This window comes from Buteo buteo, chromosome 25 (assembly GCF_964188355.1).
Source record: "Buteo buteo chromosome 25, bButBut1.hap1.1, whole genome shotgun sequence".
Lineage (NCBI taxonomy): Eukaryota > Metazoa > Chordata > Aves > Accipitriformes > Accipitridae > Buteo > Buteo buteo.
Window position 1 is genome coordinate 4,014,567 of NC_134195.1, and position 25,762 is coordinate 4,040,328.

The window sequence follows — 25,762 nt, forward strand, 5'->3', positions numbered from 1 at the left end:
CTACTTCATTTTCATTGCTGAAACTTCTGAAGGCTCATGAAAAATAGCAAACAATCCTTTTGAAAATTCCTTTTACTTTCTCAACAATTTTGCCCTTTCTTTGAGTACAGTTATAGGCCACTACATGCCCAGCCCTTAAGTTCACGCAGAATAAAACATCTATATCTATTCAACAGCAGACCATACTTTTCACGGAGTTCTGCCTCTTTTGCAACAGTCTCTTGCAGCATCTTATTGTGTCTTTCCAGCAGGGTGTCGTGTTCAGACTGCAATGCCTGGAGTTCAGATGCATTCATCTGTGAATTATGCTGAGCATCTTGCAGCTTAACTTTAAGTTGATCTATCACCATTTCCAACTGTTCTCTGCAAGGGGAAAAAAAAAAAAGAAATAAACAACACACATTTAAAAAGAATTATATTATTTCAGAACCTATATTATATCTGCAACATTTTGGATAGCTGATCCAAATTGCTTATTTAGTAATTAAAACAATACAGCACTCTGACCAAAATAATCTTAGAATGTGACTGCAGCAGAAACAATTAGGAAAGCTCTGATCATGTTTCAATACAGGTACAAATAGATTTATTACATCCTGTCTGAACTGTTGGGAACATAACTAGTGGGTAGAAAGTGTGCCTGCCTCTTTTGCAACAGTCTGTTGCAAAAGTGTGCACTTTCTACTTCAAGTTGGTTTGGAGGAACAAGATACAAGGAGAATAATATGTGCGAAGCAGATGGGAGAAACAATTGCTTCTTAAAGGTGGTGGAGGGTTTTTTGTTTGTTTAGTAAATGCACATCAGTTCAATGAGACTGAATACAGGAGACAAATGGTTGGAGGTGATTTTGAGCAAAGGACTAGAAAGCAACATCAATCCGTAAAAACAGATGAACTGTGTTGGTCAGAAATAAATCTGAATCAGATACACCAGGAGGAAAAAGCCTTAAGTCACACACATTCTCCTTTTATGCTTTCTGTATTTATATATGCGGACATCTTCATTATCTCATGAACTGTATATCTCATTAACCCTTGGAGTTGATACTTGTAAATAATTTCTTTGAAAACTGTTTCTCCTCTGTTTATTGCTTGATTACTTGTCCACTTGGTTTCCATGGTGACCCTCTTTCACAAAAGCTTAACAATACCAGAACTTCTCAAAATCCTTCAAAAACAAGAGAAAGAAATGCAGCTCTTGTAGTTTGCTTGCTTCAAAGAAAAGAAGAGGTAGATGCATGAAAAAACCCCAAACCAACCATAAAACCAAAGTCCTCTAACAAAGCACAAGTCTCCCTCTGGTGGATTTTTAGCAGCAATTGCAAGTACTGGTTTAAGATCTGTTGTCAGAAATTACTTTTGACACCTCGTGCATAAATGCCCAGTCTGTCACCAAGGTCAGGTATCAATAACTTATAAAAATAACTTACAGAAACTGATCTACTTTTACAGTGGGTTCAGGCATTTTCTGAAGCAAATCTGAATTTACGACTATACTTAAATGATTTTCAGGGAAAAAAAAAAATTAGACTGCCAAAAGTTCCAAGTCTTTCCTCATATAACAGCTAATAAGACAACAGTATTTCGTAAATCTGCTGGAACTGATGGCTAAATAGGCAGCCAGAGCTTTACCTACACTAAACCATTCCTTCCTGAAAAAGTTAAAAGTGAGCTCAGCTGAACAGTACCCACCTGCTTTTTTCTTCTTAGTTGGAAATGGTGCTTTGCCTTTACCAAAGGAACTGGGGAAGCAAACTGCCTCCCTTCTGATACTTTCCTAACTCAAGCAAAGAGTTAAATAGTGGAACTCACTTATTGGTCAGGAATTAGAAAGACAAGCACAATAACTTGAGTATCAGTATTTTTCTGTATGCATATAAAAATTTTAGTTTTACCTTTCTTGTTTGGCTCCCTCAGATTCTGTCTGAGAAGCAGATTTATTCTTTTGCTGTTTTAGAACATTATGAACACGGACTTTGTAGCTCTCAAATTCAGATGTAACAGATGCTTGTTCAGCCTATCACATAGAAAACAAAACGCTTAATAAGTTATGCTGTTGACTACTGCTCCCTTATTTCTCTAAAATGAAACACATCTTATATTAAAAAAAAAAACATTAAGAACCACTTGTTGCATTTTCTGCTTTTAAATGGATAATTAAAATTGTGACTACTATAACAGATCATGTTTCTTTAGACTTTAATTAAATATCATAAAATGTGAAACTTGAGACACTGATTTTACCATACAGTATTAAAGAAAAAATACTTGCAAATTAAAGAAATTACTTTCAGCAGATATTCACGAGCAAGGGGTTCTATCAAACAGCTTTAAATGAAGGCAAAGGTGAAGGAAAAAAAAAAAGGGATAATTCTGTTTTCCTTCTATACTACCCAGGTGACAAAAATCTAATATGCCTTAAAGTTATGCATAATTTTGAGGAGTTAAGTCAGTCTTGTAATGGTAATACACAGCACAAGACATAATATTCTAGTTGAATGTAAGTGTGCTTGGTCTGTCTTCTCTTCTAAATTCAGCTGATACATGACTTTCTGCGGACATACAGAAAATTACCTCACAACATAGCTTCATCCTTGACTGTACACTATATAGCACAAATTATTCCCATCCTTCAAGTACTCAAGTTGTATATTTTTCTAATAAAACACAGATGCAGATTTTCATTCTTGGATCTCAGAAGGTCATGGATTCATTAGTCATCTTTGAGATAGCTAAGATGCTCTCATGTCCAAGAGGAGGATTTTGGAAAGCTTCTCTCGTGCTGAACTGCTGAGTGAAATTCCATGGTGCTGACCCCAATTAGGCACTGCTCCAGCTTTTCTGGAGTCTGTAAGATTTGTGGGAATTTCTTTAAATTAATCATTCTCTTTTCTTCCAGTCAAACTATGTGAGCTAGAATAGTCTTAAGTCCTCAGGTAGACAGCCTTAAATGCCAGCATGAATTTTGCCTTCTAACCTACTATCTGCTTTCATGTCTGTCCTGGTTTCAGCTGGGATAGAGATAATTTTCCTTCTACTACCTGGTATAGCTTTATGTTTTGGATTTAGTATGAGAAGAATGTTGATAACACACTGATGTTTTCAGTTGTTGCTAAGCAGTGTTTAGACCAAGTCAAGGATTTTTCAGCTTCTCCTGCCCAGCCAGCAAGAAGGCTGGAGGGGCACAAAAAGTTGGGAGGGGACACAGCCAGGACAGCAGACCCAAACTAGCCAAAGGAATATTTCATACCATGTGGCATCATACCCAGTATATAAACTGGGGGGACTTGGCCTGGGGGGATCACTGCTCGGGAACTAACTGGGTATCTGTTGGCAAGTGGTGAGCAATTGCATTGTGCATCACTTGTTTTGTATATTCTAGTTCTTTTATTATTATTATTGTCATATTATTTTCCTTTCTGTCCTATTAAACTGTCTTTATCTCAACCCACAACTTTTACTTTTTTTTCCCTGATCCTCTCCCCCATCCCACTGGGTGTGGGGGGGAAGTGAGCAAGCAGCTGCGTGGTGCTTAGTTGCCAGCTGGGGTTAAACCACAACAGTGTCCACCTTTCCTTTAGACAGAATTTTCCTTCTTTAATAACCTTGTAATAATATCTGTTTTCTGGATGTAGGGGACACACGTAAAGAGGAAGGCTAATCTTCCAACAGCTTCAAGCCATGCCATCATGGAAGATCTACACCCTGACTGGTTTCACAACATCAAGGAGCAAGCTACCATGGATAGGTACCGCAAGTCCCCAGTTATGAAGAATGCATTCGTAAAACCATGATCTGTATCTACCAGTACAACGCGGTCAAGCCTCCTGTAGCAGCAACCACAAAGTTTGTCCATTTTGGTTCACCTTTTTAAAACGCAGAATTTTTTTTGAGAGGCTGTGTTCAACTGTTACTTATCTGCAGGATGCACACCTATCATACAAGAGGGGCCACAGTGGGATGCAGTAATCTCCATAAAGATAGTTTGAACATAACAGTCCTAGTATATTCTGAATCTGTCCATCTCCAATGCACACACTAGGTTCCAGGAACATCTAACAGTGTCATATGGTCAAAAACCCAGAAATAATAAAAACCTCAGCAGTAGCATCAGTTTCACCTGTAGCTCAGCTACCAATTAAGAAGCTGGTCTTACAGCAGCATATTAAAAAGGTGCTTCCAAATACATTTTTCACAGTTTTTTTTTTTTTTTTAAAGTGGTATCTGTGTTAACTATTTTTATATGGAGCAAGTTACACTCCTTTTCTCTTTGTTGTTCCCCCCTTTTCTTTAAAGACTTCTTTCCCCACCCCCCTCAGTGTATACTTGCTGATCATCTTGAATGAACTCCAACACCCTGCTACCACTGCAAGGTTTTTCCTACTGGAAATATAAGAGTGCAGTTCAGATGTTCCACCACAAGTGATACATGACAACTGGGACAGTCTGGCCTCTCCGCTATACCACTCAAATACATTAAGCACTGAGATAACTCCCAATACTTGACAGACAAAAAGACAAAAGTGAGATCCTCAAAATATTTTTAGAGAAGCAGACAGTGAGTGCAGTAAATCTCTCGTCTAAAGTCTCTAACATTACTTCTTCCACTAGAGTACCTGGGCTGCTCTGCACTCTTCTTGCAAGGTCGCAATTTTTTGCTGGTAAGCACTCAACGTACGCTGGTGTTGCTCTGAAGAAGTTCGCAGGTGTTCCTGAACTTTATGCTTTTCTGATGTTAGTACAGCCACTTGAATCTGAAAAAGTCAGTTGAAAACTTCACTGTGACAGAATTTTTTCTTCCCTCTCCAAGAGGGCATGCCACAGAGCACATAAGATTCTACTATAGTAATTCCTGCACAGAACTGGTGAATATAAAATAAAAATCCAACAAAAATAGAAGAAAAAAATAGACATGGGCTACAACGTACATTTAAAAAAAAAATATCTTTTTTTTGAAGAGAGAATTGAAGAGAAAATTACAGTGGTGGGGTGGCAGCATTTAAGAAAGCCAATGCCTCTCCCTTCCCCTCCCTGCTACCTTTCATTACCTTCAATTCCTATTCTGTCCAACCAACAAAATTTATACAGATGGACAACACCTGAGGTTTCTGATGATGTTGCATTCTTTTGTTTTTTAAACTGAGCAATTTCCATTTTTAAAGAAATTATTCTAAAACATATCCCAGTTACAAGCTTCAAATTATGGAGTCCTCTCTTTTGATGGAAAAGGAAAGAGGAAGAAAGGGTAAAGCTGTTTAAACAACATCACAAGGGAACTATTTGGGGAAAGCAGCAAAGAGCCAAAACGCATTCAAGAAAAAAAACAAGTACCCAAGTGATAAAAATAACACCTTTTCATTCTTCAGCCTATAGTCCATCTGCCCAGTACAAATCACACCCTTAATAAGTATATAAGAAACCTTATACTAACAAAGAAGTGAAGTTTCTTGCCTTATAGGCTTCCACTTGTTGTTGACTGGCTTCCAGTTCCCCTTTTAATGAAGCCTGCAACATTAGATGGTCATTCTCCTGCATGATAAAATTATCTGGTTATTAAAGCACCGCAAACCTCAGCAACTTAACAATTCAGTTACCAGCCCATTTTTTAAAAGTTAGTTTAAAAATGGAATACACAGTCATTAACATCTGGACTTACAGCTTGTTTTGAATCAGCCAGTTCTTTTTTGGTTTTCACCAGGAGTTGTTTTATCTTGGCATTTCTTTCCTCATCCTGTTGCATAGTTGACTGAAGTGACTCTAATGCAGAAAACAGCAGTTATAGGCAAAGGAAACTTCCCCTCCTACATTTCCTTAAAAATATTGGAAAATATTTAAGCAAATTCTGACAGATTTCTTAAGAGCTGCAAACAAGTAGCTTACAGTAAGTTTAGTATCCTATTCCCAAGTATCACAAAGATCTTTGAATAAATGAAACTGGTTTAAGACTTATACTTAAGGATAGAAAGAAACGAAATTTTTAACCACATGCTAACTGGTGAAGTTTTATGAGTGTCGTATGTCAGAAAGAAAACCCCTGTCAGTCACTGACTTTCAGAACTTATTATTAACTTAATCAGGTAAGAAACACAGTTTATCAGGTAAGCAATTGGCTCTTATTTGCTGAATACTAGATCAAGTGACTGATAACCTAGTAAAGTTTCCATTATGGAAAAGTAATTTTGACTATGTAACTGTTTAGTATTTCCTGCAAACCTTACTCTCACTCATCGACTTGAGAAGTTGTTTCCGAATTGTATTTTTTTACCATTACTAACCACACCATAGTGACTCTTGCTGTTTATAGTTTACTCACTTATTTCTTCCTGTAGTGTCTCTTGCTTCTGTTTCTGAATCCCAGTCTCTTGCTCGAGATCCTCTATTCTGCTGTCTTTATCACTAATCTTCTGATTAAGTTCTTTTACTAGCCTTTCATAATCAGCTATTTCCATATCCATCAGTGTACTCTTTTGAGCATCCTGCAAGGTACACACAATGAAGTTATAGCTTACAATCTGCCTTGGCTGCTAAGAACTTTTTTTTTTTTTTTAAATAGAGTTAAAAAACTATATTGCCTATCTAACAAAAAAACTTTACAACTATCCATATCCACAAGCAACACCCATCCATCAGGTTTCCACATCCTCAGTAAATAAACTGTTTTAAAACAAGAACCAGAAGCATTGAAAAACCTGTTACTAGTTTTAGGTTTTACCAGTAGGTATTTTGCAGATATTAGTTTCCATCATCTTCAGTCCTTACAAGGGCAGCTTCTGGATAGTGCACCATATGAGTACTCCAGACATCTCAATTCTATTCCTATTTCTACTCATGACAGGCCACATAACCCAAGCTAAACCAACCAACCAAACAAAAAATAAAATAAAAAAAAAAAACCAACAAACAAACCCAAAAGCATACATCAGCTCTCCAAACACAAAACCAGGGGTAAAAGCCCTCATGTTTTCTCTTTTGCCAACCTTGGGCTTAAGACTCCTCATAACAGACAGGGAGGCATTCAACAGAGAAAGATGAGCCAAAATCTTTGGTAGTCCATTAAGCACTAACATGAACAGCAACTCTACCTTTCTGGCCAGCTCTAGCTCTTGCATAGTTTTCTGCAGATGTTTCTTTTCCTTTTGAAGTTGCATCTGAAGCTCCTCCATTTCTTGGAGAGCACCACTGTGTTCCTGAAATTTATATACTTGTCAATTATGCATTCCAATTTCAAAATAGATGTCAGCATCTATTTACACTTACACACACACACACTTGGGTTGTACAAAGATTTTTTTTTTTTTTTTTTTTTTAGGAAATCACTGGGAACCAAAGAAAAACCCAGAAGATAATGAAGTGTTTTTTCACATTCTGTAACAATCCCCAATCTACTCTAAGTGGCAGTCTTGCAAAGTTCTTTCAATGAACAGACCAAGCCTTCAAAAAAGATCGAGTCAAGTAATAATAAGAGAAAGAATGGAACTTGTTCTATAAAAACACAGTTTACAAAGGTCTGACACAAGTCACATCCAGTGAAAGTAATGCTTCAGCCCATTCACCATCTCTACAGAGTACTACCTTTGTTTTCTGTTCTTTCAGAAGCTTTTCAGCTTCTAGTTCTTTGTCAACCTTTGCCTTGGCTCTTTGTATCTCCAGTATCTGAGCTTCCAGCAGCTTAGCATTATGTTGCAGTGTTTCAACACGAGCCAGGAGGTCTTCATTAGCAGAGTGTAACTGATCATGCTGAAATGATCATAGTGGAAAGATAAAAATATAAGATGAATTTGTGTATGACTTTGACAGATAAGATATTGTCTATATTAAAAAAAAAAACAAACACTGATTTCTATCCAGCTCCCTTACAAACAGCACTCCTACAGATGAATCTTGTTCATCTTAATTGTTTTAAACCAGATTAAGAAATAGGCTAAATTAAAGTCACTAGCACAATTTGATTATTTTGTTCAGAGTTCATTTGTCCTGCTTTCTGTAAGATGGCTAGAATTACAAGAAATCTGAAAAAAATACCCCAACATTTATGCTTTCTGAAAGAATCACCTTCCTCCCACAATGATATGCAATGTTCAAGTACATATTGCCCCACGACAAAAACAGCTGCTGTATTTACAAATAAACGATCATACTATTAATTCCTAGAAAAGATTTAACTGCAGCACCACCAAACCTTCAATGAGACTGTATCAGTACATAGTAAGAACTCCTCCTGTATCTGGGCTATTTTTGCGATTATTTTAAAAGATTTAATTTTGACATCTTCAATGTTTTATCTCAGTCTCTATTATGCAGATTAAGAGCAAAGTATAAGTGAAAGAAGCTGCCAATTACCTAAACAGCATTTTTATTTACAAAATACTTCATAACAAAAGACGTTGAAAAATTCAACGTCTGCATAATCAGCAGAATATATGCTACTATTTGTCATTCTTCCTACACTATTCACTTGTAGCTTCTGTTTATAAGGAAACAGTGGCCTAGGTGGATCTTCAGTGTAATTAAGTAAAAGGGCCTGGGACTTTAATCCTAAATCCCAAACCCATTGCAGTTAGCTTTGCAAAAATGTGTCTCACAGCTGCTTAATGCCATTTTAAACTCTTCTGAATGCTACTATAGTACTCTACAATGCATCCTAGAGTCTCATCCTTGTGAAAGATGCAAAAAACCATAATTAATTCAGTACGTTTAAGCACTGTTGATCAAATAACAAAACCACGTTCTAAGAACCAGAAGAAAAAAATGTAACAGTTGAAGGTTACTGTACTTCATGAGAAGCATAGGTGTGAAATCAGACAAATAATGCAACTTTGCTACTTTGGTTTTGTATCTAGTACATGCAGCAGAGTTGTACCTCCAAATCAAGCCAGAGGTGATCACCTACTCTTTTCTGTGAATTGACCTGGTGCAAATTAAACTCTTTTTATTGAAAAAGCCAGACATTCTAGATATATTTACCTTTGTTACGGCCCAGATAAGATATCAGATGTTGAAAAAAAACCCCACACCTGAATTTCAAGTCACTATCCAAAATGCACTTAGGTTATGAAACTATATATAGTAAACAAGCACATGAATAAAACTTACGCTCAATAGGTAAAATAATTTTTACTGTAATTATCAATAGATCAGATGCACATACAGAACTAACCTGCTGGGATGACACCTGTAGCTGTCTTGTGAGGTCATCTATCTGACGTTCAAGATTATTTGCTCTGCTTTTTTCAGAATCCAGCTGTTCTCCTTGCTTATCATATTCCATCAAAAGATTCTTAACACATACAAACACAAAACCATAAGTTTTTACCATATACATTGCATAAGCACATTCTATACCTCACACACTTACTTATCTTCCTAATATTTCAGCATATGAGTTGTCTTACTGCAACATCAGAAATATCAGAATGAAATTAAAGCTATTGTTCCATTACAGGCTCTGGGAGAAACCCTTTTGAGTTCATGAAATTCTGAATAATTCAGGTTATAGATCTGACCAGATCAGGTTACTCAGAGCTTTCTCCAATCAGGTCTTTCCAAGGACCTGCCTCCAAGGATGGAGATGGCACTACACCTCTGGGCAACCTGTTCCAAAGCTCGACCATCCTCATAGGTAAAAAAGCTTATCCATGTATCCAGTTGGAATCTCTCCTTTCAGTTTAGGACTACTATCTCTTATCTTGCACCGCTACTAATAACCTGACTGTATTTCCCTGATAATGTCTTTGTAGGTACTGGAAGGCTGCTATTAGGTCCCTTTGAAGTCTTCTCCAGGCTGAGCAATTTCTCAGCCTTGTACATCACTTATTCAAGTCCCTTGACCATCCTGGTCACCCTCCACTGAAATCACTTCAAGTTATCAATGTCTGTCTTGTATTTGGGGGGAGGGGAAGGGACAAGACTGGTTGCAATACTCTCAATGATGTTACAGAATCATTTAGTTTGGAAAAGACCCTTAAGATCATTGAGTCCAACTGTAAATCTAACACTGCCAAGTCCACCACTAAACCATGTCCTAAGTACCACATCTACATGTCTTTCAAATATCTCCAGGGATGGTGGACTCGACCACTTCCCTGGACAGCCTGTTCCAATGCCTGACAACCCTTTTGGTGAAGAAGTTTTTCCTAATATCCAACCTAAACCTCCCCTGGTGAAACTTGAAGCTGTTTCCTCTCGTCCTACCACCTGTTACTTGGGAAAAGAGCGACATCCACCTCACTACAACCTCCTTTCAGGTAGTTGAGGAGAGCGATACAGTCTCCCCTCAGCCTCCTTTTCTCCAGGCAAAACAACCCCAGTTCCCTCAGCTGCTCCTCGTAAGTCTTGTGCTCTAGACCCTTCACCTTCAAGGGAGTGCTGACCAAAGAGAGATAATGACTTCCCTTGACCTACTAGCTGTACTCCTGTTCTTGCAGCCCAGGACGCTGCGGCCACCTTTGGTACTAGAACACAGTTTTCTCATTCTCAGTGCACTGCCTACCAAAATCCTGAAATTCTTTTCAGCAGCCACATGGTCCCCAGCTTGTATCAAGGAGTTCCTCTCTCCCATATGAAGAGCTTTGCATCTGTCTTTGCTGAACTTCAAAAGGTTTCTGTCAGCCCATTCCTCATACCTGTCTAGGCCTCTCTGAATGAAAGTCCAGCCCTCAAGTGTGTTGACTGCTCCCAGTTAGGGATAATCTGAGAACTTGATGAATGTGTACTCCACCACCTTCTCCAGGTCACTGTTAAACAGGACAGGTCCCAGCATAGACCCCTTTGGTACCCCATTTGTTACTGGCATCTAGTACAAGCTATTAATTGCTACTCTCTGAGCCAAACCATGCAACTTTTTTTTATTTTTTAAGCACCCATTCAGTTGTTTACCCATTTAGATCATAATGTCCTAGCACAGGTACAAGAGTACTGTGAGAGAGCATCAAAAACCTTCCTAAAGTCAAGATAAGTGACATCCACTGTTCTCTTCTCATCCACAACTCCAACCATTTTATCATGGCAGGCAATCAGATTAATTGGACATAATTTACTCTGGTGAATCCCCAGTCACCTGCTTCTGCTTCGTGTGCCCAGAGATGTGCTCCAAAAGGACTCGGTCCCAGGGAATTGTTAGTTTATGTCTTTATCACTTCAGGACTTTCTAACTGGTCCGTAATTTAATGTACTTTGAAGAATTCACAAGGATTCATGTTCTGCCTAAGCAACACATTGTTTGATACATATGATGCTAGATTTAAAAGGTTTAAAAATACCATCCAGTAGAAAGGAAGTGTATTATTTTCTTCTGACAGCAGCCACACAGTTCTGTTACTAGAACCTTACATTTCTTGATTTGGTTACTCAACTGCACTGACGTAATTTCTTTTACCAAACATACTTGTGCAAGTAAATAGCAATATACATCCAGGCTAGGCTTCAAAAGCAAGTATTTTCTGACAGTTAACTGTCTTTTGTAAATATAATACTATTCTTACCTTATAGCTTTCAGCTCCTTGAATGACATCTTTCATTGAAGCAGACAACTGATCTTTTTCTGATCGAACCAACTCCAATTCCTCCCTCAGAGTCTGCGTCTTATTACAAAGAAGAGTGTGTCATTAAAACAGAACCCCACATACAGAATGTTCTTCATATTAAGAAGCAGTCAGGATACCTCTTTTCTGCTGGCATCTAATTCTTTCTTTGCTTTCACAGCAACCACCTTAATTTTATTTAGCTTCTCTCCTTTTTCTGCAGATTCTTTTTCCAGTCTTCCTGAAATAAATAAATAAGAAAGTGAAAAAATACACCTCCCCTCTCCCCCAAGAAATGAAATTAAATGAAATTCAATTAGAACACAAATACCAGCATGAGTCTGAAACAAAATAAAATATAAAGCAGGGGGAGATGTTCAAATGTTTAATTCAGTTAAGCATTTAAATTTAATTTGAAGCTAGAACACCCAGCTGCACACACAACTTAGGGACAATCTTTCTCTTTTTTAGAGGCTTCCATTACAGTTAACATTAAAAGCCGTATTCCTGTATACTTCTACATACAGTTGTAACAACTCAGAACCATTCACTTTCTAATGTGCTGGGATAACTGCAATGAAGCAACAGTAGTTTTGGCCAAGTGTTGCTTTCCTCCCCCCTTGGCAGCCTTCTTATTGACAGGATTATTTCCCGTATTTAAAAAAATAAAGATGAAATCCACTACACTGTTTACAGTCAAATGTTCACAGGAAGAAAACATCTTAAGAAATATCAAATGATAACCAACTTAAGATTGCTAACAATATTTTTAAATCCTTAATGGAAAGAATATTGTAGGAAGTTGCACTGGTATCTACTTCCCCACTTTCCTTGGCCTGTAGGAAATACAGGACAATCATGTGTAGAAAGAAAAACTAACAATCCAAAACCCCCAAACTGTTTACATAAAAGAGAACAGTGAGAAAGATACCAATTTTTTCTTGAAGCTCTGCTACTGAAGACTGTTCATCAGTTTTCTCAGTCAATGTCTCCATTAAATTCTGTATTATAAACAAAGATATAAGTATTACAAAAGTTTCTTTGTGATATCTGTTTTTCCCCTAACAAGCCACCAGAAGTTTCAGCTACAGCTGGACTGTGTCTATATTCTTAGTACCAAGATAGTCTTTATGTGCAATTTCGTATCAGTTTGGTAACTCAAAAGCATACTTATGTTGAAAGGAAAACATTCCAACCTTTTAACAGCTGCTTTCCATCCTGTCCGAGGACAAAAAATGGGAGACCATTAATTCTGCAGCTGTCAGTTTTACATAACCATCAATTCCCAGGACCTGAAGTTAGGAGTAGCTAATGCAGATCAAGCAGGAGTTTTGTTTGAGATGGAGATCATAGAAAGTTAGAGGTGAAAGATTATGAGGTCAGTTAGTCCATCTAGTTAAATGATCACTTTGAGGGATATCAATAGGAAGAGAGGTTCAAGTACAAGCAACTTTTCTCAAAATAGCACTATGACTGGTTTTGTTTGGTTGGTTTTGTGTTTGTTTGTGGTTTTTTTTTTTCCTGGGGGGAGGGAGGGGATTCTGAGGTGCTAGGAAACTCAGGAACATGTGCTTTCTAGAAGGGAAACTCACTTTGAGGCCAAGGAAAAAAAAAAGAATTGAAAGTATTTTTTGAACCTTAATTCTGAAGACTTTAGAGGTTTAGTCTGTATACTTCAATAACAAAATATAACCTTTAGAGAACTCAGTTCGCCTTTCTCATTTCTAAGTTCAGTTTCCTTTTGTTCCAGAATGAATTTTAAGTCGTCTTGTTTTTCTGATCCTTTTTGCTGTTCCTGTATTTGACTTTCATAAAAAGCAAGTTTTTGAGTGATCTCTTCAATATTAGCTAAAAGATCTTGATTTTCAATCCTTGTTTTTTCACTGGCATTCTTCAGCTCCTGGATGTCATGTTGAAGCGCTTCTTTTTCAGACAACACTCCTTCCAATTCTTCTCTCAAGAGATCCTTTTCTTTTTCAAAATCCTGAATCAGGGATCTATGTTCTGTATATTGAGCTGCATTTTCTTCCTCTAGTCTCTCAACTTCCCGCTGCAAATGAAGAACTTTCTCCTCATTCTGTAGAGCAACGCACTGCTCTTCTTTCATTTTTGCCAGGCATTCATTTGCAATTTGTAACAAGTTAAGAGAATCATATTCCTCATTAGAATCTGAAATGCTGGACTCCACTTGCTCAACTAAGTGGTACAGCTGAGTTCTTACAAGGGATCTGTGTGCTTGTTCACTTTCAAGTAATGTTGATATATGGTCTTTTTCCGCAGTCATCATTTGTAATTTTTTTTCTAAGTTTTCAGACTGCTCTTTCAACACTAGCCAACCATCTTTTTCGGATGTAATCTTTTCCAGCTCTTCACTTAATTTGTCTTTTTCCTGAATGATTTTCCTATTTTCCTCATGAAGAGTATATGCTTCAGATGAAAGGTTCTCTCTTTCACGCACTAGAGATTCAATCTGGTTTTCCAGTTGCTCTAGCATTTGAGCATTTTCACTCTTCCTAGTTAAAGCTTCATTCAGTTTCTCCATTAATTGCTCCACCTTTTTCTTCAGGTCGCTATTGTAGTGGTTAGCAACATCTACTTCTTGCTGAAGTTCCTGAACTTTTCCTTGTTCTTGCTTGTACCTTTCCTGAAGGGTTTCTCTCTCTTCACCCAAGCATTTTACTTCATTTAAAATACTCTTGTTTTGATCGGTAAGAGCAATGATCTTCTCTTCCAGTTCTTTCACAGCAGTCTCTTTTTGGTTGATGGAGCTTGTTATTGTGTTATTCTCCTCCTGAAGACTAACAATTTTACATTTAAGTTCTTCTATCTCTAGCTGATTAGATGACAATTTTTCTGTTTCTTCCCGGAGGCGATTCACAGTTTCAAGAAGAACATCCTTTTCATTGAAAGCAGCTCGGAGTTTCTGTTGCAGTTCACTGACATCAGAAGCTTGCTGCTGTTTCATTGATTCAAACTCCTGGCTGATCTTTCCAGCAGATTCTCCTAGCTCAGTCTGTAGGGTTTCCATCGTTTCTCTCAGGCTGTTGTAATTGGACACGGCTTCTTCCTTCTCCTGAGTTAGCTTTTCAAGTTGTTCTCTAAGTTCCTGCATTTCAAAAACTAATCCCATCTTTTCTTTTTCAGAACCAGATAATAAAGTTACATTTAGTTCAGAAATTTCTCTCTTATGTTGCTCTTTCAGAGTTTGAGTCTCTAACTTATGCTCTTTTACGGTGGTTTCACAGTGCTGTCTTGCTGCTTGAAGCTCCAGTTTTAGTTTTTCAATTACACAACAGTAATCTTCTTTAGTAAGCTGCAATTCATTTATCTTAAAGTCCAAGTCTTCCCGCTCATGGAAGTACTCATCCTTTATGCGATGGATTTCCTCCTCCAGTTTTAGTTTAACATTACTCATATAAGTTAACTCATCTTTTAATATACTATGTTGGGACTGAAGCTCCTCTAAACTACGCTCCAGGTGCCTAATCTTTTCTTCCATTTTCACTTCCACACAAGGTACTTCTTGTATATCTACAACATCCATCTTGTTTTCTACATTTTTATTTAAGACTTCTCTCAGTTGCTCCCTGTCATATTCACGCTGGTCAGTACGAGCACACATTTCATCCTTTGCATTTTTCTCTTTCATTAAGCTCTCCTCTGCCACACTGTGCTGTAACTGATTTATCTGATTTTGCTTTTCTTCATTTTCTTTAGATGATATTTCTATCTGATGCATCAACTCTGACACCTCCTCCTGATGGGCAATTTTTAATTTTTTAAGCTCTTCATTCAGATTTTTTATTTCATTGTGGTAACACTGAGAGTTGCTTTTAATAGTTTCTTGCAGATTTGTCACTTCTCTGTTTTTGTCTTCATTCACTGCTTCCAACTGCTTGCTCAGACACAAAATTTGCTCCTCATAAGTAGATTTCATTCTTTGGACATCATCTTGTAATCTTTTAACTTCTTTTTGACTATCGCTATGACGTTCAAACTGTTCCACCAGACCCATTTGTTTCTTCACTTGTTCCTCTAATTCCATTTTCAGCTTTGTTAAGTCCTCGTTGTGTTTGCATTGTGCATTTGCTAATTCACTCTTCAGAGCTTTTATTTCTTTCAGAGAGTCAATACTTGATTGCTCCAGTTGCTTCTGCAATTCTTCCGTCTTGGCCACTGCAGCCTAAACAAACATGCAAGTTATTAAATACTGGTAATTTAGCACACAGAATTTCCAAATAAACTGTTTACAATAATGACTTAGAAGATTTCGGAGTCCTTAGTTTTAAGAATTGCTTAGTTTTTAAATAGCTAACTATATTAGGACAACTCAATTCAGAAGACACTACAAAGTACAAAGAAGTTTGTAGGATGAGAAAGAAAAACAAAGTCTCAAATCATGTTTACCAGCATAATTTCACAAAATGGTTATGATACAATTTGGCTTTAGCAACCATTCTGATAATGCATTAAAGACCAAATTACTTTTAGTGCATCAAATTCAAGTATCTGGAAAATAACAGTGTTCATCAATTGCAAGCAATTCACTCTTCACTTTATTATTAATTGAGATTACTGACATAATATAGATGCCTGGGCTGACAGGCTCCCTCCTATGAATATCTGAATGTAAACCTCATATTTCCCATGGAAAGACAGAGCTGATTGAAGCCATCACATACGTAGGTTACTAATGCACAGACTGAATTCTTTTTGAACAGCTGTGGATCTAGCCGGTGCATATAAGAACTTTATATTTATTGTCAGTCGTATAAAAATTATGAATTAGGGGGTACAGAGAAAATATGCTTTAACATATGAAGCCTTTAGATTATTTTTTTAAAGTAAAACAGAACCCAGGTAAGTGAAGAAAAATATTAAAATAAAAGTGAAATATTCAACAAGCAAAACTAGAAAATAAACATAATTCTGAAATATTTTAGTAATGTTCTATTGCTCATTTCAGTACCTCTGCTTCTTGCTTTCTTTGAATATTTTCTTTTTTCAGAGCCACGCACTGCTGCTGACTTTCAGCTTTTTCCAGAAGTACAACATCCAGTCTTTCTGTGAGAGCCTAATTTTAAAGGAGAAAGATCACTGAAAGAAGGGTTTCTTAACAATGGAAGCCTGAACGATTTTCGCACACTATAGGAACTCACATATTGTTCATGACTTTTTTTGTCAATTAAACAGATCAGTCTGATTTGAAAAGTTACTTTCAGCCCAAATATGACAGATATGGAATACATAGACTAAAACAATGATCCTGAGTAATAGGTCCTGTTCAAAATTGTATTTCTGATCAGCTAATTTTTATCACCAGGGGCCCTCCCCTTCCATAGAAAGAAATCTCCATCCAATTGATTAAAAACAATTTTCCAGTTGATAAACTCCTCCTCACTACAATTTTCACTTTCATATGCCCTTACTTTGAGAAAGGCAGATGTTCTTGCCACTTAAAAAAAAATTGCAGTTACTTTCCTAAAGTATTTCTTGAGACATGCAACTTTAATTATGTGTTTCTGATCTCATCAAATGACTGTCTCAGAAATTTTCTACATGGCTGAAGTCTTTCTGCAGTGGTCATTCTAAAATAAACAAAAGCCTGTCTCACCAGCTACACAAGGAAAAAGGCTTCCTGAGGAAATGGTACTATTCTGTACTCCTCATCACAGAACTGATAGTGTCTTCTGAGACTTGGAATAAGGATGTGGGGGGAGGAAGAAAAAGAGATCATTTAGGAAGTGTCTTTAATTCCTGAAAATTTATTACCTTCAATTTGAATAACAGTTTTAAAGTTATTTACCAAATTATTTCTGGAGATTTATTTCAGCTAAAATTATGTAATACATTAGAAACCCATTATTCCTACCTGAATAATATCATCAGCTCCTCCAGTAGCTGCTTTAGATCTGAGCTCTTCAATCTCTTTCTCTAGTTCTTAAAAAAGTATAGAAATTTCACAGCATGAATTGATGCTCCATCACAGTAGCAAATTACTCGTAAATCCAGTGCCTAACAACACTCCTAGCCAAATCAGAGATGTCTTTTACTTCATCAATTTTTGTTTGTTACTGAGTGATAGAAAGGGCTAATCGAAAGAGAACATTCAGTACTACTTCTCCAGTCCTGACATTAAGCATGGTTTCCTGAGGAAGCAAAGCTTCCTTGTTTGGGTAGAGGGACAACAGACAGAAATTCTTTTGATGGTTGTCTTACCTTCTATTTCATGATCAATTTAAGCCAGAGGAAAGACATTCAGTTCCTGCTGGTTCTCTAAAAATAGGCAGCAGGTAGAAGAACAAGATCTTATGAAAAACCCCACTGAGGAAAAGCCTAGTAAAGACCATCCCTATCCTTATTGTTTTGCTGGGGAGCTACCAGCAGTCAGCATTAACTGTAACTCCAAACAAGGGAAAGTGACACCAGTCCAAGTAGTGGGCCACTGGAGGAAAAGGGACAGCAGAGAGGAGAGGGACAGCACATGAGAGCACAGATTTACACTTTTAGGGGGTTAACACAAAATTTTGTTTGGTATATTTTACAATTTCTTGTTAAAGAAGCAAATGATCAAATACAAAGTAGCTAACTATTTTAAAGAAGCCATTGTACTCTACAATGGTACTAATTATGCAAAAATCTATCAGAGACATTCTCCCTCCCATCTGCTTCCTGAAAAGCAATAGGCATCCCTGCAACCAATATGGGGAACAGACAATGACAAATCCCACTTCAACTCTTGCACAAGCTACAGTGTTCCATCACACCATACTGCCAGATCAAAATTAATTTAACACCTGACAAAAGCAATGCTTTTTTTTCTTCCCTTCCTTGCTCTAAGGACTTCAGTCCTTATCCTCCCACAAAAAATAGTGAAATTGCAGAAAAAAAGTCTAGGATATTTGCCTAGAATTGAAATCTACCTAGCAAAAATATGCAGTGATATTAGGAAAGGTCAGATAGTACCAAGCATTAAGGCAAAAATTGTTCTCCTTCCAGTAAGGTACCTGTACATCTTGACTTCACTTTCTGTATAAGCATCACTTGCTTTTTTGCAAACTTGATGAGATCTTCTTTGGGCAATGTGTCCAGCTGTAAAAAAGTACATATTAGAGAAACCAGCTTCCTCTGACCCAGAGGTAAACAGAAAACAGCATTTTGGCATCTGACTTCCAAGAAGTTAAATTTTAGGGCAAGAAACTGTCTTACCACACATTTGCAAGAAGAATAACAGTCCAAGTTACTGCCATTCTGTTATCCAAATCTGTTATTTCAAGTGCAATAACAGAAACTACTCCTACTTCTGTACTTTTCTGAAATCATTCTAGAGCACACAACTGGGCAGCATCAGTTAGACAGGAAAACTGAGTTGGGAAGGGTTACGGTTCAGTAATACAATTTGAACAGTGCTTTGAATATAGCATGTTGACCTAACATTGACACTGTTTAAATTTACTTGTAACATATGCGAAGAAGGCTGTGTACATTAGGAACACACTACTGCCAAAACTGGATGCTACTAATCTTTTATCAAATATTGTAACAGGAAGTGAACATATCAATACGAGATCTATTTTTCCCCGTGTTTTCCAAACCACCTTTGCCTAGTGTTAATAAATCAGTTTGTCAAGCAGTCTAGAAGACAGGAAACTGTTTAAAATTATCTTTATTTCGTCCTATTAGTCATGGCTTGCATGCTAAGCTGTAACCCTTTCAACTACTGCTATCCAAATAGATTTGTGACAACTGATTACCTTTGATTTGCCTGATCCTGGTGTGACAGAAGACGCCACCATCTCTTGCCCAGCATCTTGAACCTACAACAAAATAATGCACAATCTGTGGTAACTGAACTTTTTAACATAAGACTAGCGAAGGAACTAACTGAAAGTCTGCAAACACTCAGAATAACTGAATATAGTGAGAGCTCACTAGTAGGACTAGTCAGAAGGAGAATGGAAAAAAATTCAATAGAGATCTATCGTGATTAGTACAACAGCAGAATAGAAAACTCCTGATTTCCAAACCAGTATGATCTTATGATTCCATTACTGAACTGACATCTAGGGTTGACAGACTACTGAAAAATCATTTTACTTACAAAGTTACAAAGGTTACAAAGGCGTGATTCACTACCTTGTTTTTAAAAGACTCGTTAAAAAAGGCATGAACGAAAGAAACTTGTAGAGGAGTAGCAATTAACTCAAACTTTGGGAACTTGTGAACCACATATACCCCTCAACTTTCTTTCTTTCTTTCTTAAACACACTGATTGTCACTAAAAAAGTTGGTCTAACAAATATATTTGAAAAGACTCTGCAAAGCCAGGGCTCTTTTGAACAAAATATAACCCTCCCTCCCGCCCTGCTTTTTTTTTTTTTTTTTTTTTTTTTTCCTGAACACACTGGTTAGCACTAGAAGTGCTGGCCTGACCAACATATTTGAAAAGGCTCTGCAGATTCTGGGCTACCTGTTTCTAACATACATGCATAATACCTTCTGCTGGAAGGTTCCACAGATCTAATCTGGGAGACTTTATCTTACTTCACAGTGGTTTATATGAGATATGCTTACCTACACTTGGGAACATGAAGAAACACACATAAGATGGGGCAAAGGAAAAGGGAACATGCACTTCCAATATATTACGGGTAGCATTTCCAAGCTTTGACCTTTACCCTGCTTTTTACTTCATACCATCATATGTGTATAAAAGTGAAGCGGTGTATATATAAATATTTGTATTTTAATGTATCTACATGTTTGTGTGTGCACACGCATATATTTATACACACATACCTTCACTTTTATTTTGCTACTCTCTTTATTCTGACAAAAAAACCCTTATAATAGAAACTAAAGAAAAACCAAACTGGATCTAAACACTACTAGAATGGAGAATCACTAACAATGTAGAGAGAACAGCTGATACATATAATAAGAAAGGCCATCATCAGAAATATGAGTTCAAGCACAGACCAAGGACAAAGGCAGTTACTGTTATCTCTCTCTGTATCACATGGGCTAGAGTTTGGGTTTTTTTGAGATGGCAAAAGCAAACTTATTAGAAAATAATGTGCCCGATAAACATAAATACAGCATAAACCAACCCCCAAACTACAAAGCTAAAGTTTCAGATCTTCTTGGTATGCAAAACTTTGTCAACATTTACATTCTTAATATTTCAGCACTGCAATTAGTGAAACACTGCCACTACAAGCAGTATGCTTACACAGTATAATTAAGTACAACAAATTGCATGTACTGTTTAGAAAATGATAGCACATGTGTCTCCATACTACAGTAAGGTCAGATGAATCTACACATTACTTTTACTCTCCTTTAAGCTAACACGCAGAGAAGCAGAACTATGTATCATCTAAGACAATGCATCCAGTTTTGCTGTTCTGGTAACAAAAACTGAAAGCAGCTCCTGTAGAGGGCTTCACCCATTTGAATTACAAGAACGAGGAAGATGAGTTACTACTAAACTTTTCATTGATTAGGTGCAGCTGAGCCGTGAGCCAGCAGATAATAAGTACACTTCTAAGCACAACACTGAATCCTGCAAGGATTCTCAAGTTTCCATTGCACTGTTCTGAAATCAGGGTATGCTTTCATACTTTACTGAAATACACAGATAGATAGGTAATTTATTTTTTTTTTAATTTAAAGCCTACTTTATCTATATTAAGGTGTTTCCAAGCTACAGTTTAGCATGTTCTGTGTGTTTTAATTGCTATCTATGCCTTACTTTTGCAATAGCCAACTATACTCTGAGAAAGCCTAACTGATGCATAAACGCAGTATATTAAACTTTGATGTGAACTGTGGCAGTAATGACCGTTACCAACAGCAACTTTCTGAGCAGTGTGCAACTTTTAGACATCACCAACTCTAATCACACCCAGTCACGCCAAAACACCTTCTGAGTTGCGATTGCTCCAGCAAAGAGAGGCATAGTTAGAACACACGCAGCTCAGAAGCTACCAGGAGAGTTAATTTCACGTATGAATTTTAAACGCTTCGACGCTGCCTCTGGATTTGCTGCGGCGGTTACGAAAGCCACGCGGGATGCGTATACTTCAGTGACTTCGTTTGCTCGCGTTGGCAGGCGTTTTGTAGTTGGCGTGCTGTTAACGCATCAGGTCACCTCAGCGGAAAAGGAACGCTTGTTCACTCGTGGGTATTTTTAAAGAGTAGCCACCCAAGACATTCGCTGTATGTCATCTGAGCGTTTCTTGAGTCAGCACCGGCTGACATCCCCCCCCCAACCAGAAGGACATCCCCACCTTCTAGTAGCCGGCACTGAAGCTCGCACCGCCGCAGGGGGTTGAGGGGGGGGGACAGGCGGGGAGGAGGCGAGGGCGCGGGGGGGGAGAAAGCAGCGGTTCTCGGGCTACCCCGGCCGCCACACCAGCCCCGGGGCAGCAGCCCCGGCGGCGGGGCCTGAGGCGACGGGCGATCGGCCTGAGGCCATCGGCGCTTCCCGCCTCTCCCGCGCGCTGACACCCGCCCGCTCAACGGCCGCTGCCGGCGCGCGACCCGCGGGGGGGGGGGGCAGGCTGGCGCGCGCTTCCCCCCGCCCCAGCCCAAGGTCACGCGCCCCGCTCCCCCCCCCCCCCGATAACGGACACCCCCCTCCCCCGCCGCCGCCGGCTCCGCGCTCCCTCTCCCCCAGCCTCTCCAGCGGCCCCGTTACCTCCATGGCGGGCTGCAGGGGCGGGGAGATCGCGGCAGCGGCTCCGCAGCCGCTGTCAGCGCCGCTACATCCTCCCCGAGCCACTTCCGCCTCCGTCATCCCCGCACGCCGGGAACGCAACACCTCCCTTCCCCCCACCCCGCCCCGAGCCGGGTTTAGAGAACGTCAGTCACCTGAGCCCCGCCCCACTCAGGGCCCGGCCACGCCCCCTCGCCGGGTCCGGCCCCGCCCCCCTTGCACGCGTTGGCGGCGGCGGTTGAGCGCCTCAGCGGCGGCCGTGAGGGAACCTGCGGGGCGAACGTCTCCTGACAGGATTTCTGCCCGTGGCCAGGCCGCTTCGGCGGCAAAACCGACCTGAACGTTGGTTTAAGGCAGGAGGTGCCGGTAACCCTGCCAGCCGCCCGCTCTCCGTCTAATAAGAAGGGCACGGGGGAAGGGGTATGGCTAGTACACGACTGCACCCCACCGTTTCCTATTCCCGAAGGGCTCCTGAGGGGTACGCGGTGTTGCGAGGGCACCTTACAGTACAGGGAGCTTTTTATTAGGCAAGTCTGTCTCTCTCTGTCACTATAAGGAGAGCATGAGGTGAACAGCTATGTCCTCCGACAGGGACTTAAGGACTTAGGATCCTATTTTTAATATCTCAATGGAAGCACAGAGTGATTAAGTTATTTATCAAATGTCAGATACGAAGGACTGTGCTGGAGCAAATACCAGAAGCCAGGTTTTAGGGCTTATATTTCTGGTTTTGTTTGGGTTTTTTTTTGATTAAAAGCCATTTATTTTATGGCCATTTGGCTAGGTGGTTGAAGGGAGCAATACCTACTTTAAAGCACGCACGTTTTTTATTGTAATCAAACATGCACTTTGATGCATTTTTGGCATTGGAACAGGCTGCCCAGGGAAGTGGTGGTGTCACCATCGCTGGAGGTGTTCAAAAAACGCGTAGACGTGGCACTTCAGGACATGATTTATTGGGCATGGTGGTGTTGGGGTGACGGTTGGACTCGACTATCTTAAAGGTCTTTCCCAACCTAAATGATTCTATAATTCTATAATTCTATGATTCTATGATAATGCCTGAATTATTTTTGACATTTTGTAATAAGTAATTGATTTTTAACGAGAAGTTGCCCACGAGAAACAATTTAGGCACATTATTCTATTTACAGTTCACCGGATAAATATTGAGTATCACTGAATTAAATATGGTGTCATGAGAGAATATCTATTACTGTAATAAAAAAAGAGAGTCATGTTAGTCAAAATGCTGCTGTAGGAAGAATAATTTGCATTTTTCCAACTGCTTATTGTCATTCTTTTAAATTCAAATGATGAATAGTGACAAAAGGCAGAAAGGTTCTTCACATATACCTCAGAAATTATTTCCTTGTCTTTTTTTTTTCCTCCAATGCGTTCACTGTACAATATATATATATTTATTGTATATTGTAATATATGCAAGTAAACCACTGCAGCAGGAGCATATGGTTCCATGCTCTCACAGAGGTTGCTGGCAAGGAACAGATCTCCTTAACCAAAGTGCAAGAAGCTGTTTTTCCATTACTGCTATTCTTAAACTTCTTAGAAGCCCCACAGACCACTAAACAAATTAAAGCTTTCTTTCCCCATCCACTTTGGGAGACTCTGAACTGGATACCTAGGCCTGTGCTGCCGTGGTCTAACATGGGAATTTCACACATTCCTCACTCATTGCAAGCTTTCTGAAACTGATTCTGGCTAGGGAGCGCTCAGCCCCCCATGGAGCTCCCTCCTCCTGTTAAATAGGTATTTGACAGAGACAGGCCAATTCTCCCCTCCCACCCTCCTCCATTTTGTGCGACAGAATTTAGGTATATTTTACAGATGAGATTGTCTTGACAGTCTTTCATTCTGGTCCTGAATTGCAACAGCAATTGCAAAGCATCCTGGTTAGGGAATGGTCAAAGAATTAAAAAAGTTTCTAGAATAACTAGAAGAAAAAAGACTGAGGATTTTGAGTGTTGATTGTTTCAGTTTGTTACAATAAAGTACAAGTTGCTTCATATTTTGTGGGAAAAAATGTTGATTCGTATCTGCAATAGTGTGACATAATTTTCTTAAACAGTTTATGAATTTTACGTCTTGCCTATCCAGAAGGAGCCAGTAAGTTGGTACATATTGCATGCAGTTAATTTGAGACAAGATAAGCAAGGAAAACAGGAATAATTTATATGCTCCATGTATTCTATGATTTTATTCTTTGTAAAAGTTAATTCATCTTTTTAAATAGCATTGTTTATGTAAAACAAGATTGCCAAGACATTTATGAGATGTGTTGGGATGGAGCATGAAAAACTTTAAATCCTGCTTTCGTTGAGAAGCCAAGTCGCACAGGGGCTGTGATTAGCCCTTACATCAAGGCAAGGTACAAATGCTTGTTCGCTATCATTGGAATTAGTAGACCTGCAAGAATTTTCTGAAGAGCACAGAATGAGAAAATTACTGTAATTTTGCAACTGAGGAATGTGTTTCCAGCATACAAGAGCTGATGCTTTAAATACTTGCCACTGTAGAATGTGCCTTTCCAACAGGTTCTGAAGATCACAAACTCTTTTGCTTGTGAACCATGCCAGGCTGGTCAGCATTCTTGCTTTAAGCTACTCTTAGGGCTCTTCTACATGCCAAATTAGTATAAAGGCAGGGTATGAATTTAGAGTATGTTAGCTATTCTTCTTTGGAAACTTAAAGTATTCTCCCTGCTCCATGCAAATGAACCATAAATTCTTTGGCTGACTATGGCCATTTTGTTGGTTTGGGTTCAGGTTCAGTACGTTCCCACTGAAGTGGAATGGTAGAGGCTACAGGTACAATTAAAAAGTTAAGGAAGTGTAGAAAGGGATGCTAATCTCAATGTTTGTATGAGTAAATGAGATGCAAGGACAATACTGTCCTTTGTATTCATCTCAAAACTACTTTGCGTGTGAAGGATTTGGTTGGGTATTAAAAAAAAGAAATTCTATATGTACTCCTTCATTCTGGTCTGAAATTGCAATAGGAAACTGAAAGGTAAGAAGTTTGGTGTTCTATTACTCGTCTGCAAAGCCCACCAAGCCTGTTGAAAGATTAATGTGAAACTGAAACGAGGAAACTAACATTTTGTTTGAGCACTTAGGGTTGGGTCTGGCTATAAAAGACTGTTCCATTGTTAACAGAACATGAAAGCTCTTTTAACTGCACGCAGAGATAGTAGCAGATACAGATGAGTGAGAGTTATTAGTACAATAGCATGTTACTGTGAATCGAGAGGCCCAATTTTAACAATTAAAAAAAAAAATTAGCTACCTGCATTATTAGGTGTCTAACCTAAGGCTATCTCTACCTATATTGCCTTGCCTGTACTACAGCAGGACCCAGTGTGGCTTGGTTTTGACATAATTCTTTTGTCTCCGTGGTCATGGTAGATGGCTATAATTCAACTGTGAGCCTTCACACAGTCCTAAAGGCAGTCTGAGCTCACACTGCTGATAAATACCAACTGCTCTTGCAGCGGGCTATGCCG

The 25,762-nt window shown here is 38.8% G+C and overlaps 1 protein-coding gene across 4 annotated transcripts in view; it reads right to left on the reverse strand.

Moving 5' to 3' along the window:
• The window catches only part of GCC2 (GRIP and coiled-coil domain containing 2), a 37,013-nt gene extending 14,671 nt beyond the window's left edge, over nt 1-22,342 (reverse strand). For 3 of the 4 annotated variants that reach the window (XR_012654423.1, XR_012654422.1, XM_075057612.1), the window contains exons 1-18: nt 22,222-22,342; nt 19,274-19,336; nt 18,527-18,611; nt 17,392-17,459; nt 16,489-16,593; nt 13,213-15,702; nt 12,451-12,520; nt 11,660-11,760; nt 11,481-11,579; nt 9,158-9,277; nt 7,573-7,737; nt 7,083-7,187; nt 6,314-6,476; nt 5,657-5,757; nt 5,452-5,529; nt 4,617-4,754; nt 1,896-2,017; nt 187-363 (exon numbers count right to left, since the gene is read on the reverse strand). Coding sequence is in view for 2 of the 4 variants with exons in the window: in XM_075057612.1 (XP_074913713.1) it covers nt 187-363; nt 1,896-2,017; nt 4,617-4,754; nt 5,452-5,529; nt 5,657-5,757; nt 6,314-6,476; nt 7,083-7,187; nt 7,573-7,737; nt 9,158-9,277; nt 11,481-11,579; nt 11,660-11,760; nt 12,451-12,520; nt 13,213-15,702; nt 16,489-16,593; nt 17,392-17,459; nt 18,527-18,611; nt 19,274-19,336; nt 22,222-22,320 (4,349 nt within the window). In the remaining 2 variants the exon portion in view is untranslated. Of the gene's footprint in view, nt 1-186; nt 364-681; nt 1,169-1,895; nt 2,018-4,616; nt 4,755-5,451; nt 5,530-5,656; nt 5,758-6,313; nt 6,477-7,082; nt 7,188-7,572; nt 7,738-9,157; nt 9,278-11,480; nt 11,580-11,659; nt 11,761-12,450; nt 12,521-13,212; nt 15,703-16,488; nt 16,594-17,391; nt 17,460-18,526; nt 18,612-19,273; nt 19,337-22,221 lie in introns of those variants that run through there. The other variant, XM_075057613.1, reaches the window with a different exon arrangement.
• Between the last annotated feature and the right edge of the window lie 3,420 nt (nt 22,343-25,762).